At 41.3% G+C, this 12,101-nt stretch overlaps 1 protein-coding gene across 2 annotated transcripts; it reads right to left on the reverse strand.

Moving 5' to 3' along the window:
- Positions 1 to 1,089: 1,089 nt before the first annotated feature.
- Positions 1,090 to 9,089, reverse strand: LOC101174335 (histamine N-methyltransferase). 2 transcript variants are annotated; one of them, XM_023950472.2, is made up of 7 exons: positions 8,931 to 9,089; positions 8,499 to 8,641; positions 7,511 to 7,563; positions 6,731 to 6,838; positions 4,272 to 4,402; positions 4,015 to 4,108; positions 1,090 to 1,639 (listed from the first exon to the last, which is right to left on the reverse strand). In XM_023950472.2, the coding sequence occupies exons 2-7, from the start codon at positions 8,633 to 8,635 to the stop codon at positions 1,278 to 1,280; spliced, it is 885 nt and encodes a 294-aa protein (XP_023806240.1). In that variant the 5' UTR covers positions 8,636 to 8,641; positions 8,931 to 9,089; the 3' UTR covers positions 1,090 to 1,277. The 2 variants fall into 2 exon arrangements, with proteins under 2 accessions (XP_023806240.1, XP_023806241.1); XM_023950473.2 differs by having other exon boundaries at positions 8,726 to 8,962.
- Between the last annotated feature and the right edge of the window lie 3,012 nt (positions 9,090 to 12,101).

Consider the following 12,101-nt stretch of genomic DNA (forward strand, 5'->3'; position numbering starts at 1 on the left):
TCCAGGCTGTGGAAGGGCTGTTTGACCAAGAAGGAGGGTGATGGGGGGGGGGGGGGGGGGGGGGCTGCGCCAGATGACCTGGCCTCCACAGTCACCGGACCAGAACCCAATCCAGATGGTTTGGGGTGAGCTGGAGCACAGAGTGAAGGCAAAAGGGCCAACAAGTGCTAAGCATCTCTACTTTGAAAAACCTAGAAGATTACATATTTTCAGTTGTTTCACAGTTTTTTGTTATGTATATAATTCCACGTGTTAATTCACAGTTTTGATGCCTTCTGTGTGACTCCACAATTTTCATAGTCATGAAAATAAAGAAAACTCTTTGGGTGGACTTTAATAAGTTAGAAAAACATCCCTTATATTTAGGCAGAACAATGGGAAGCATCTCTTTGAGCTGCACAGTTGTTCTAGTCTCCAGCTGCCTGGTTGGCCTCTGAGAAAAAACACTTATCCCCCAGAGTTGTTAGGTCCTAAAAACAACTGCAGCTTCTTTTTTTATGAGGGGGCATCCGAGGCTGGACTTTTGTTTAGATTTTGTCACTTAATTGGTACGTCATTTGGATTTCCCTGTTTGTAATTGATCATAATCACATTTAATCAGAATTATGATTGCAAACTGCTCATGCTTGTTTCTGTAACTATCTGGCAACTCATCCTTTATGCATCACTCCTGAACTTTGGCTTACAGAAAGCAGCAGAGAAGCTTTGGTCTTGTTGAGAAGGAGAGGGTGGTTTATTTGAAAAGGAAAAAAAAGATTAGATAAAAAAAAAATACCCAAACAGAAGTCGAGGAACAATTTGTGCTCCTTAACACAAATTTCTAATCAGCCAATCACATGGCAGCAACTCAATGCAATCTGGCATGTAGACATGGTCCAGACGTCTGCTGCTACTTCCAGCAGCAAAAGGCACCGTGTCATAAAGCTGGAATCAGACTGAGGACCAAAATTTAAAGAAGCTGCTGCTAAAGAACAGCAGCTTCGTTTGCTGGATTCTCTATGGTTGCTGTAAGTTTTTCGGTTGAGTTATGACGGCTGGAGAAACCAGCATATTCTGCACTAAAACACAATCAAATGGACTTCTACTGGATGACGGAGTAAAAGAATATCTTTATTCTGAGAGGATTCTACTGCAGCACCAAACTTTAACATTTTCTACCTTTTCTACCTCAAAACTGTGAAATTGTACAATTTTGATCAAATGTTCAAATCAAAAGCTAGTTTTTCATATAACTACACTACAGCAGATGTAGTTTTCATGTCAGTGTCAGTACAGATTCAGCTTTGATGATCTATGACTAAGACTCCGAGGTTGTTGTTGAAGATCACTCGGCCCTGGGACTCCACGCTGCAGTCTGGGTGCCTCAGCAGATCCAAAACTCCGGCTTTCAGCTCAGCCGAGGCCGTTTTACTGAAGTCCAACACTTCTGTCAGAAAGTCAAGAAGCAGCTCCCCCGTCTGGTCTCCCTCGGTGAAACACTCGGTGATGTCCAGTTGGGACGGCAGCTCGTAGCTCTGGTAGCTCACCCCTTTGGATTCCAGATAGCTCTTGATGTCTGCGGTGGTCACACACTGACTAATTTCTGTGTTGCACAGCTGATGCCTGTAGGTTCGCCAGAGCTTCCCCCAACCGCTCTGACCTGGAACGGACACAATACACCATCAGATAACAGAGGTCTGTAGGAGGCAATGCAACCTGGGATTCTATCTTATCGTCATTTGGTGGGTCTTTACGCAAATTCTTTTTCGAGCTGTTCACAATTTTTTGAGAATTACGCAGTTTGTTCGAATTTACTACGTAAATATTGCACTATTGTGCATGATTTTTGCGAGATGCATACACAAAATTGTGGCTTTCTACAATTGTTCCATGTCTGGTTAACAGACTTTTCATGCATGAACCACCAATGTATAACTTTTATGTCACATATATGTCACACATATAATGCTCAAATTACGTAATTGACGGATGAATAACTTTGTGTGGTTTATTCGTGATCTTTCTGAAAATTACTCGTAAAGACCACAACTTTTCCCACAAATATAGGGGTGGGATTATATAAATTCACTTCCTTCCACTCCCTTTCAAGCAATCTTTGATTTAATGACTAATTATGAAAGTTTGATATGTCTTTTTATGAATGTTCAGTACATACCAAAAGTTTGGACACACCTTCTCATTCAAATGAAAAGGAAGGCGTGTCCAAACTTTGGGTCTGTACTGTATGACTGATGATTGTATTGTTTTGTGAGTTATTCTTGCTTTGATTGCTTGAAAAAACCCATTTCAAATCAAATCAAATATGATGCGTTTTCATTCGTGCAATACTCCCTAAAATGCACACAGTGGCTGTGTGACACGGCCTCAATGCAGCATCAAATCCCCGTCATGAGACTGATGCTCACTGACCTCCAGTTTAGGGAGAAGGGGGTCAATGGGGAAAATTCCTTTAAAATATGCTCTCTAAGATTATCGTAGTTTATTGAACAGAATTTTAGATAAATGCTGAGAAATAGGATTTAAACTCTTGAAAAGCATCATCATACCTTTTTGCTCTTCCATGTTTTTCTTGTGAGCCTCAGAAAGCATTTTCTACTTTTTCTATTATTGCTGTTATTATTTGTACTGATTGTTTTTTTTGGTTTTGTTTACCATTTACTGTTCTTTCAATGGGGGGGGCACTCTGTGTGTGTGTCATTTTAACAGTTTAACAAAAACAATCATTTTACAATTCTTTTCATTTCCCTGAGCAACAACGTGAAGGCCAAATATTTTTATGAAGACAAAAACGAACAAGTATTTTTTATCAATTTTAATTTAATTACATTAGATTGTTTGTTATTCAGATTTTTTAAGAAAAAACAAACATTTGTGGCTAAATATGTCAGCGTGGTTAAACCTGCTTTGACTATGAAAAGTGCTGTGTATGACTACAGAGGCTGGGACAGTGCAGTTACCTCTGAACTAATGCAACACCAGCTGAAACCAATCCCAGATAAAAGAATGACCACAAACGGGGGGGGGCCGCTCGGAAGCCGCTCGGAAGCCTTACAAGCAGACATCAGTTGCAGGCTGAGGTCAAAGTTCAACGGAAAATAGTTTCTTAAACTACGGGTCAAACCTGCATCTAAACCACTCAGTGAGCCTATAGAGCAAAAATGATCATGCAGGTTTTCTACGGGCATGCTGCAGACGTCAGGTCATAGAGAACACTCATACAACACATAAGGGTGAGACGCAGGCGTAACTCAGGCATGACGCAGGCGTGACGCATGGATTAGTGCTGTTTACGTGATGGGTGCACACTCCTTGCAGGCTGTGGCTTGACGGTTAGAAATTAGGAAATGAAATCATGCCTGCAGGCATTTGCGTATCACGTGCACACACCGTGCCTGCAACGGTGATGCAGTAAGGAGCCAGTGCTCACACCTTACTAACGACAAGAGTGTTCGTAAGGACGCCGTACGACAGCATCACCTATTCGTCATTAGCGTGCGTAAGCTTACCTTAACCTTACTAATACTTCACAAAACACTTACCCCATTCTTGACAATGGTACGTTCCATTGCGGCCGCTCCTCTACACCCACTTTCTCGGCTAAACATTTTCCTTTTCTATGCGCAATATGCTTCATCCACCTTTGTAAAAGTCTGGATGTCCGTTGTTTTCGTGGGCGAAACGCAGACAATGCCGAGGATGACTTTAGGTCATGAAATGGGCGGGACCCACACGGAGCAAAAGGCGGGGCCTCAGAGATCGAGAGAAAGGAGCTGCAAAAATAACTCATGAAAGGCTTACGAAAAGCAAGGTATAGGCCCCTGAAGCATTTCTAACCTCAGAATCCAGAAAGATGTCACCAAAATGAACAGATGATCTTCTTTTGGCTGCATCACAGCCTTCCTAATAGTATTCAGATCAATAGATGCCTAAAGACTCTGAGCTTCTTTTGAAGCAGGAAAGATAATCAGAAGAGGGCAAAACTATCTGCATATGAAATAAAGGCGGCGCACTCACCAGACACCAGAATGATGAGCAGCTTTCCCCTTTCAGAGAGCAGATGCTGGAAGAAGCTGATGGTTGCTCCAGGATCCTTCACATAGTACAGCATCTGTGGGGTTTTAACCACACAATGAGCAGGTAACCACTTCACCACAGCACATAATTATGATGCCACGGCAGACCGACGCTCCAGCGGGAATAATTCATTCCCAGTGCTGCCTAATGATTCGGATATGACAAAGACAGAGAGCTGGAAGTTCCTCAACACCAACCTGAACCATGTGGATGAAGTCTGCCTTCTTCATCATCTTCTTCAGCTTCCAGTGCTCCTCAAACTGAGCCGCAGTCATCTGGTTCCAGTTGAATTTAATGAAGCCCAACTCTGGTTTCTGCCCCACTAAAACTTCAGAGAGATGAGAAACAATCCGACTTCATGTCTGTAAACTCAGATCTTTTCCAGCTGCCTCCCATGATGCTGATGCTGTTTCTGACAGGATGTTAACACAATCTTTACAGCCGTACGATGACATAAAATGGAGAGAAATGTTTCTCTGGGACAACAGGAAGTCTCATAAACTGATGAACCAATGTGACTCAGACTAAACATTTACTGAACTAATCTGTTTTTGGATAATCCTTAGTTTATAGCCATGCTGAGGTTACGCTTCACCAGAAAAAACAAAAAACAAAAAAAAAATAACGCTGTTTTTGCATCTTTACAACCAAAAGGAATATCCTTCACTTGAGTGGCATCCAGACTCATTAGAAACAAAAGAAAACACCTGTTTTTTGACAGAGAAAAGGGTTGGAGAAATGAAAAAAAAAAATAAATCCACAAATCTAACAAGTGACGCAACACTGATTAAAATCCAGAAGACTTTAGTCATTTTTTCTGAGTCTTAAGACTGCATTTCCTTGTTAGTAACACCCTTCTGATGCAAACAGCAGCAGCTCTATCAGTAAAAAGATTTAAAAAAAGCAACAATGACATGGAAAAGAAGTGAATAAAAACAAATACAGATATTTTACAGAGGAAGACAATAAACTTTACCCTCAAAAGTTAAGGAGACTGTACGACACCAAAAATCACAAACAAGCACACGTCGGTGCCACGCTGGAGAAAATGTGGAGACATAAACGTAGATCATTCCCATATTTTTTGGTCTGGTCCCAAAGCTAGTCCCTTTGAGAAGAATTTGCACCAGATTATAACCAAGGTCCTGGGCTACAATATACCAAAGACATGCCTATTTCTGTATCTGGGCAATTTACCATAAAAAGGACTCAAAAATGACAGATGTTTAGTCAAAATGTAACTCGCCGCAGGCAAGAAAACAATTACAAGACAGAATCGCCAACACAGCAGAAATGGTAAATTGTGGAAGAAATACATAAGATGGAATTGTTGACCTATATGTTAAGAACTCAAGAAGATCTTTGTCAAAAAAGATAGAAGAAGAAATGGACTAATTAAATGACATTATAATGTTATAAAATCCAATAGAGCCAATGCAACCCAAAGCATTTCTTATTTTTTTGGTTTTGCTTTGTGAATCTATTTTACTGTTCCTTCTGCTTGTTTCTTGTATGTTTCAACCGTGTGTTTAAAAGAATATAAAAATAAAAGTTTGAAAAAATCATAATAACAAGTTAAGGAAACTGGACACTTCAAAAGAAAAAAGCAGTCATAAAACCCCCCAGTGTTGTACACGGAGGTGAAACTTTGATCTTAAATTGGTCGGTTCATGACATAGTAAGGTTGTGGACCACTCACTGGTCTAGAGGAAGGTTCATGGGTGTAGAGGTGGAGGACATGAGGGTGGTTGGTGTGAGAGAGGGGAGGATGCAGAGGAGAGCGTTAAAGCAGTGGCCCCCCACCCCCCGGGCCGGGTCGGGCCGCAGACAGAATAAAAATGTCAACTCTAACTTTGATTATTTGCGTTTTGTTTATTTTCTGATACTGACGGAAGTTTTATTTTGGAAAACTGCTGGATTCTCTTCACCACATCGGTCTGTTTTGACTCGTCATGTGACTTTCAGCAGCTGCTCAGACGGAAAAGTGAGTAGTTTAGCAGTTAAAAGCTAATAAAAACCAAACAATAGAATGCATTTGGAAAGTTTCTTCAGGGAGATAAGAGCCAGTGAGTGAACCAAAGAAGAACCTACAACTTATTTTATTTCTATTTTGCTTCATTTATCCATCACACCTTAAAATTCGGACGCGGCTGAAGTTAGCATCCAGTTGTTAACCTCCACTTTGACATATTCATCTTCATCACAAAGTCTAAACCAACTGCAAACATTTTACAGACAATGGAGATTCAATCAAATAAAGCTGTTTCGGATTTGTCTACATTTGTGAAAGGGACATTTTCCAACAGCAAGGGTGACTTAGGCAGACATCTGTTAAGAAACCTGAGCACAGAAAATGATTTTTCTTCCAGAGTCTATTCTCTCTAAGAAAGTGAAAAGAGTTTCTCTTTGTGGCAGAAATTTGAAGCAGCTTTGGAGGAACTCATGCCAGGTTTAAGATCCTCCTGCGGATACGAGGACACGACTGTCGCACAGCAAACACATTCAATGAAAGCCATAGTTCAAGCAACATTCATGCAACAACCATCCAGTCATTCCAACTATGACTCGTTACTTCTTTTTCACAGTTCTGCGTCTCCTACTGTTCAGGAGTCTAATGAGATGAATGTAATCCAGAGACGCGTCAGGAAGTTTGTACCTTTGAAGTTGTGAAGCTGTTGGCTGCTGGGCTCCACCACCTCGTTCTCCACGGTGGCCGCGGGGTGCTTCTGGTGGAGTTCAGAGAGCATCTCCAGGTCAATCAGACCTGCCAGAACCAACCGAGAAAGAGACTTAAAAACAAACGATGGGAAGCAAAGCCACTTTACTCAGTCTACAGGACATTAATGAGCTTTTATTCTAATGAGATTTAAACAGAAAAGAAGTGTTAGTTTGAGAGAAAAGTTTTCCTTTCTTTATAAAAACAGAAATTTCAACATTGAATGAGGTCAACACTGTAATCTTTGAATATAACTAAAACAATATAGATGTTGATCCACAGCTTTTATAGAAGGTGACAGTCAGAACAAAGGAGTCCATCAGAAGAGGAACATATGCAGACTTGGCCTAAATGGTTTTGATTAAGCTGAATATTACCAAGGAGAGAAAGTGAAGTGATTCTAATGGAGTTTACAGTTCATTAGAGAGTCCAGAACGATGCAGACATGGCAGCTCAGGTAAATGAAAAGGATTGGCTCTGGCACAAGTTAAGGGAAACAGTGCTCTGGGGGCTTGCTCAGCAGAAAAGTGCAGCTGCTGCATTATGAAAGCGGCGAGGTGGAGGCGTGGCTTCATCAGGTAAAGGTTAAACCTTCACCTGACAACCGGACGGACTTGGTCCCGCCCTCAGAGCTGATTAGGAGGGTTCAAAGCTTCACCTTTGTCCCCTCACCTGTCTGCTGCAGAGGTCACAGCCCCCCTCCTCCTGTAGTCCTCTTACCTGCGCCGCTTCCAACCCCAATGACGTTCAGGTGGGGCTTTCCATCTCCGACGCTGCAGCGAGAGCAGAGAGAATGAAAGCTTCCTCCAGAACCGTAAACTTACCGCCTCCAAGCTGCCAGATGTGGGTCACGTTTAGGGCTGTAACTGTCAATCCCCCCCCCCCTGACAAGCAGAAACGTGACAGACGCTCTCATCAGGTGACCGAGGCGCCGACTGCTGCCGCAGCCGATTCTGTCACTCAGATTTTTTTTTTTTTTTTTTAACACCATCACACCTTTTAATTAACTCCAGATTCCTCTCCAACAGATTTCCTCTGAGTCTATCTCTGGCTGTCGCCTTCAACAGCTTCTATCAAATATATGCAGAAGCATGCGTGTACTTTTGCATCGTTAGTCCTTATAATCACATGTGGGTGGATAGAAAAGTAAAAACAGGCATTAAAGGTTGTTCTTACAGACTTTGGGTATTGGTCTGATGTTTAATGTAGTCAACAATAAATGCAAAATGAAAAGACATTTTCTGCGGCGTACAGGTGCATCTCAAATAGATTCACTTGTTGTAGAAAAAATTTAGGATATTTGTCAATTTCAAAAGAAAATATGCAGATTTACAAAACATAAAGAATAAATTTCGAAGCATTCTTTGATGGTTCAGACCATTTAAAAAAGCAAAATCCTCTTTTTATTTTCCCTTGACTTTATATTTTTGCCCAAATTGAATTTTCCCATTTTCCATTTGCGTCTCCGGTGAAAATGGTGTCTTTGCAGACTTTTTTCCATGATGGGAGACATTTATCAAATAATTTAAGATTATTTCTGAGTATTTTATTTAGTCATTCAAACGGTGTTTTAAAATGACCTCTTCAAACAGCATCCATCATCTACACCTGCTTAAGTTCATCTCCTATCATGATTATGAGCGTGTCTGGGGTCTGGCAGAACTCACAGGTGCTCCAGCCCCCCCCTCGTCTTAACGGGGCAGATTACCTGGCGAGGATGTCTGGCAGCTGCGTGTGGATGAAGTCCTGCATGCACTGGTGCTCAGAGGAGCGCTGCAGGAACAGCTCGAAGGCTTCCTGGTACCTGCCGTCATCACAGACCAGACTCTTCAGAGGAGATGCCATGATGGTCTGGAAGAGAGAATCAACCACACGCGCGCGCTCACTAAGCGGAGGCCATGGTTATGCAGAACTTCGCAGCGACGCGCGGTTTACCGGCGTTTTGCGCTCGTTTCGTGTGAGAAACCGGGAGGCGGAAGCGAGCTGTGCGCGGACACGCCGCCGTTTTTACAGCTGCGAGCGCGCACAAGCACGACACACGCGCGCTCCTCGATTGACAAACACGGAGGTGTTGTTTTGCGCGCACGTGATGTTTGAGCAGCTGAGGGTTTTGACAAGAAACGCAACGATTCCCACTTACGTGTGTTCGCCACAAACGCAGTCCGGGACTGTGCGTGCCGTGCGGAGAGAGAACCTCCCACCGGAACGCAGCTCCGTGAGGGCGGGGCCCGGGGGCCAGGGCCAAAGGTGGCAGGTCCCCTCACAACACAGCTCCCGAGGATGTCCGTGAACGCACCAGCATTATATAAAGGCGCAAAACAAGGACATGAATTTGGAGAGGAAAGGGGTCATTCCACAATTTGGCTTCAGAATTCTTAAAAATTAGACATTTTCTGATGTTCTGCTAATAAACTCATTAAAAATATACATAATTAAACTTCCAAATAATAACCGAGTCATTTTAGTCTGAATAATTACAAAAGGAAATCAAAAGACAGTTTTGGGATTAGACAGACTCTCCATGCTCACACTGAGAATATTTGAAAAGTCTCAAATGTAACTGAAAAATTGTTTTATTCCATGCAGCATTTAGAGTGGAAGCTCATCTGGTGCACAACAAACTCTGGTTCGCCTGAAAATGAAGCTTTCAGGTTCTTTGCAAGTGAATCCTGATGGGAATCCTGAGTGAACACAACAGTAAAAATGTTCAGTGCACATTTTAAAAACCAGTTAAAATTATATGGACAAAAAGATGCTGCTCCCAAGATGCAGTTTAAATTAAAATAAATAAATAAAATCCAGCAAGCATGCAACTCAAGAAAAAAAAAGGAACTAAAACACAACATAAACTTTATTTTGTAATTAATCCATTTACTTCTTTTTGAACATCGCTACAGTTTTATATGGACACCTCTATTTAGACCCTTCTGGGACATTTAAATGTTCCTTTTAACCATTTGAAGCTTTTTTTGGTCCAAAGTTTTGAGTTTTTTTTCTTTGCTCCGTTTGTCCCTTGAGCCATTGGACCCCATTCTCCTGTTTTCCAGTTTATTCAGTTTTGGGAACAATCAGCTCTCAGGCAGGAACAGAAGATCAGATAGACAAGGGAAACTTATTTCATGTTAATGCACTTCAAGAACATTCCTGCTGAGGTAAAATCCTATTCAGGATTTTATCTGAACTCCACATGATTCCTGTAGACAAAGGGTCAAAGAATCTGCTGGTTGTGTTGGTTCTAAGATGAATCATCTTCTTCCAGTTACATAATGTTCTTCTTGCAAACCATCCAAATAATTTTTGTGTACTTGTTTCTTTTGTCTGCTTATCTTTCAGTTGTCCGACCAAAGCACTAAAGATGGTCTAGAGAGGAGCAGGAACATCATCCACCAGTAGAACATCCAAGCTGGGATCACGGGAACAGATCTCAGTAAGGTCAAAGGTGGAGTGCTGCTGGGGGGGAAAAACACATCACTTGTTCTGTTGAATCTATTCATTAATAAAGTTTGAATCATCTTATATGTGAAGTGAAATTCTTAAGTTCAATCTTTCCAACGGAAATAGAAAACATTGGCAGAGATTTTTCTTTTCTGTTCTAGGAGAATGTCAGAGTGAAAAATGTGAGAAAAGCTTCAACTTGGGAGGCCTGAAATAAAAAAAATAAAAAAAACAGTGTGAGACTTGGCTGAGACTGATCTGACAACGACAAGCTGATGTCACCAAACCCCATCATCTGGGTTGAACACAACGGAGGGAGAATTAAACTTCAGCCTTTAAACCTTGTGCTATCCTAGGCACTTTGACATTGGGAGTGGGGTCATCTAGACCCACTAGACCTTCCACGGACATCTGCGAACGACGAACGCAAGAAAAAGGTATGCATTATGTAAATCACACACGCATCACCAAAGGCCAAAATTTTATACGTGGAAAACACACAAAATGTACGTAGTAGCTGATACGACCTTTAAAAGCAAATTACAAATGGCTTTCTGGAAACTTTTAACACTCGTTAAAAGACTTTTTGGGTGTTTTATTTTGGCAGAGTGTGTCCCATCCAGGCTACCGTAGAGGCCAGAGAGGCGTGGCAAGTTCTGGTAGCGTTGTGAGATTTTCAGTTGAAAGAAGAAGAATAAAAGGAGCGGTGAGATGAATGACGCCACTAGCAGAGTTTGGAAAAACTTTAAGTTCTTTGCCGTCTCGTTAACTCGATTCCACCGCTGCCACCAGTGTAACCGACCGATGGGGGGGGGGGCATTTATCAGTCACTCTGCAGTACAGGACAGGACAATTAGTGCCATTTGGTGAATCTGTTCCTTTTATTCTTCTTCTTTCAACTGAAAAACTCACAACACTACTTGAACTTATCACGCCTCTCTGGCCTCTACGGCAGCACAGGAGGGACATACGTCTCCCAAAATAAAAAACCCAAAAAGTTGATTACACACTTGAGATTTATCTTGAGATTTTGTGTCAAATGCTTCAGTTTGTTTGACTCTAATTTTAAAATGCAGCAGATTTACATTTTTGCAAACAGCATCCGTCTTTAAAAGAAGTCGTGCCACAAATAAGTTTGTCTCTAACACTAAATACTGTTTATAGTGCAGGAAGAACTTGTCCTCATGCTCACAAAGCCTCTGCCCGTGAGAAAATACTTTTCAATGTTCTGCATGAAATATTAAATGGGTTAAAACCTCGCCTGAACTTTATTATAACTCCCCAAAAGCAGAGAGTTTCTTCGGCCTTTAAAGTCTCTGTCTCTCTTGCAGAATTCATTATTTAATTAGCTCATTTTTATAATAAGCTGTAAGTCTTAGAGAAACTCTTTGTACATTTAATGTTACATCTAAAAAGCAGAGGATCTGATCTCCCCCTAGAGCTTCTGTATTTATTACTTTTTATATAAAATGGCCATGAACTGCAGTCACTTTTAACGTGAAAGTGCTGCTGTTTTAAATCTTTGATGCTCCTGCTATTGTACTCAAGCGGTTCTAGATCTTACATAATAAATTACATCTCCATATTAAAAGGTAAGGCCACTTTTTGTGCTGTGCTGCAAAAATGTTAAGTTTGACCAAGTATAATTGTTGATTTTTAGTTAAATTAAAAAGTGACTAAAGTCATTGGGTCTCAATCATGGATAAAAATTAATGTAACGAGTAATGGAAAAAGGTTAATGCCTGTTGCACCAAATGTTTTTGGGGTGTATTCTTTGGATCATACATGAAGATAGATAAAATCTGAGATAAGACCCCAACTAAATTACTGTTTACAGTTGCTTTCCTGCATGACGGATAATGCTACCTCTCTAAAA

The sequence above is a fragment of the Oryzias latipes genome, chromosome 21 (assembly GCF_053564925.1).
Source record: "Oryzias latipes strain Hd-rR chromosome 21, Olatipes_Hd-rR_3.1".
Lineage (NCBI taxonomy): Eukaryota > Metazoa > Chordata > Actinopteri > Beloniformes > Adrianichthyidae > Oryzias > Oryzias latipes.

Excerpts from the sequence above, each read along its gene's own strand:
- LOC101174335 (XM_023950472.2), bottom strand. The coding sequence starts at position 8,635 with ATGGCATCTCCTCTGAAGAGTCTGGTCTGTGATGACGGCAGGTACCAG. Across the intron at positions 6,839-7,510 it reads TGGGGTTGGAAGCGGCGCAG|GTCTGATTGACCTGGAGATG; the intron begins GTAAGAGGACTA and ends TGGTTCTGGCAG. Across the intron at positions 1,640-4,014 it reads GCTCATCATTCTGGTGTCTG|GTCAGAGCGGTTGGGGGAAG; the intron begins GTGAGTGCGCCG and ends TGTCCGTTCCAG.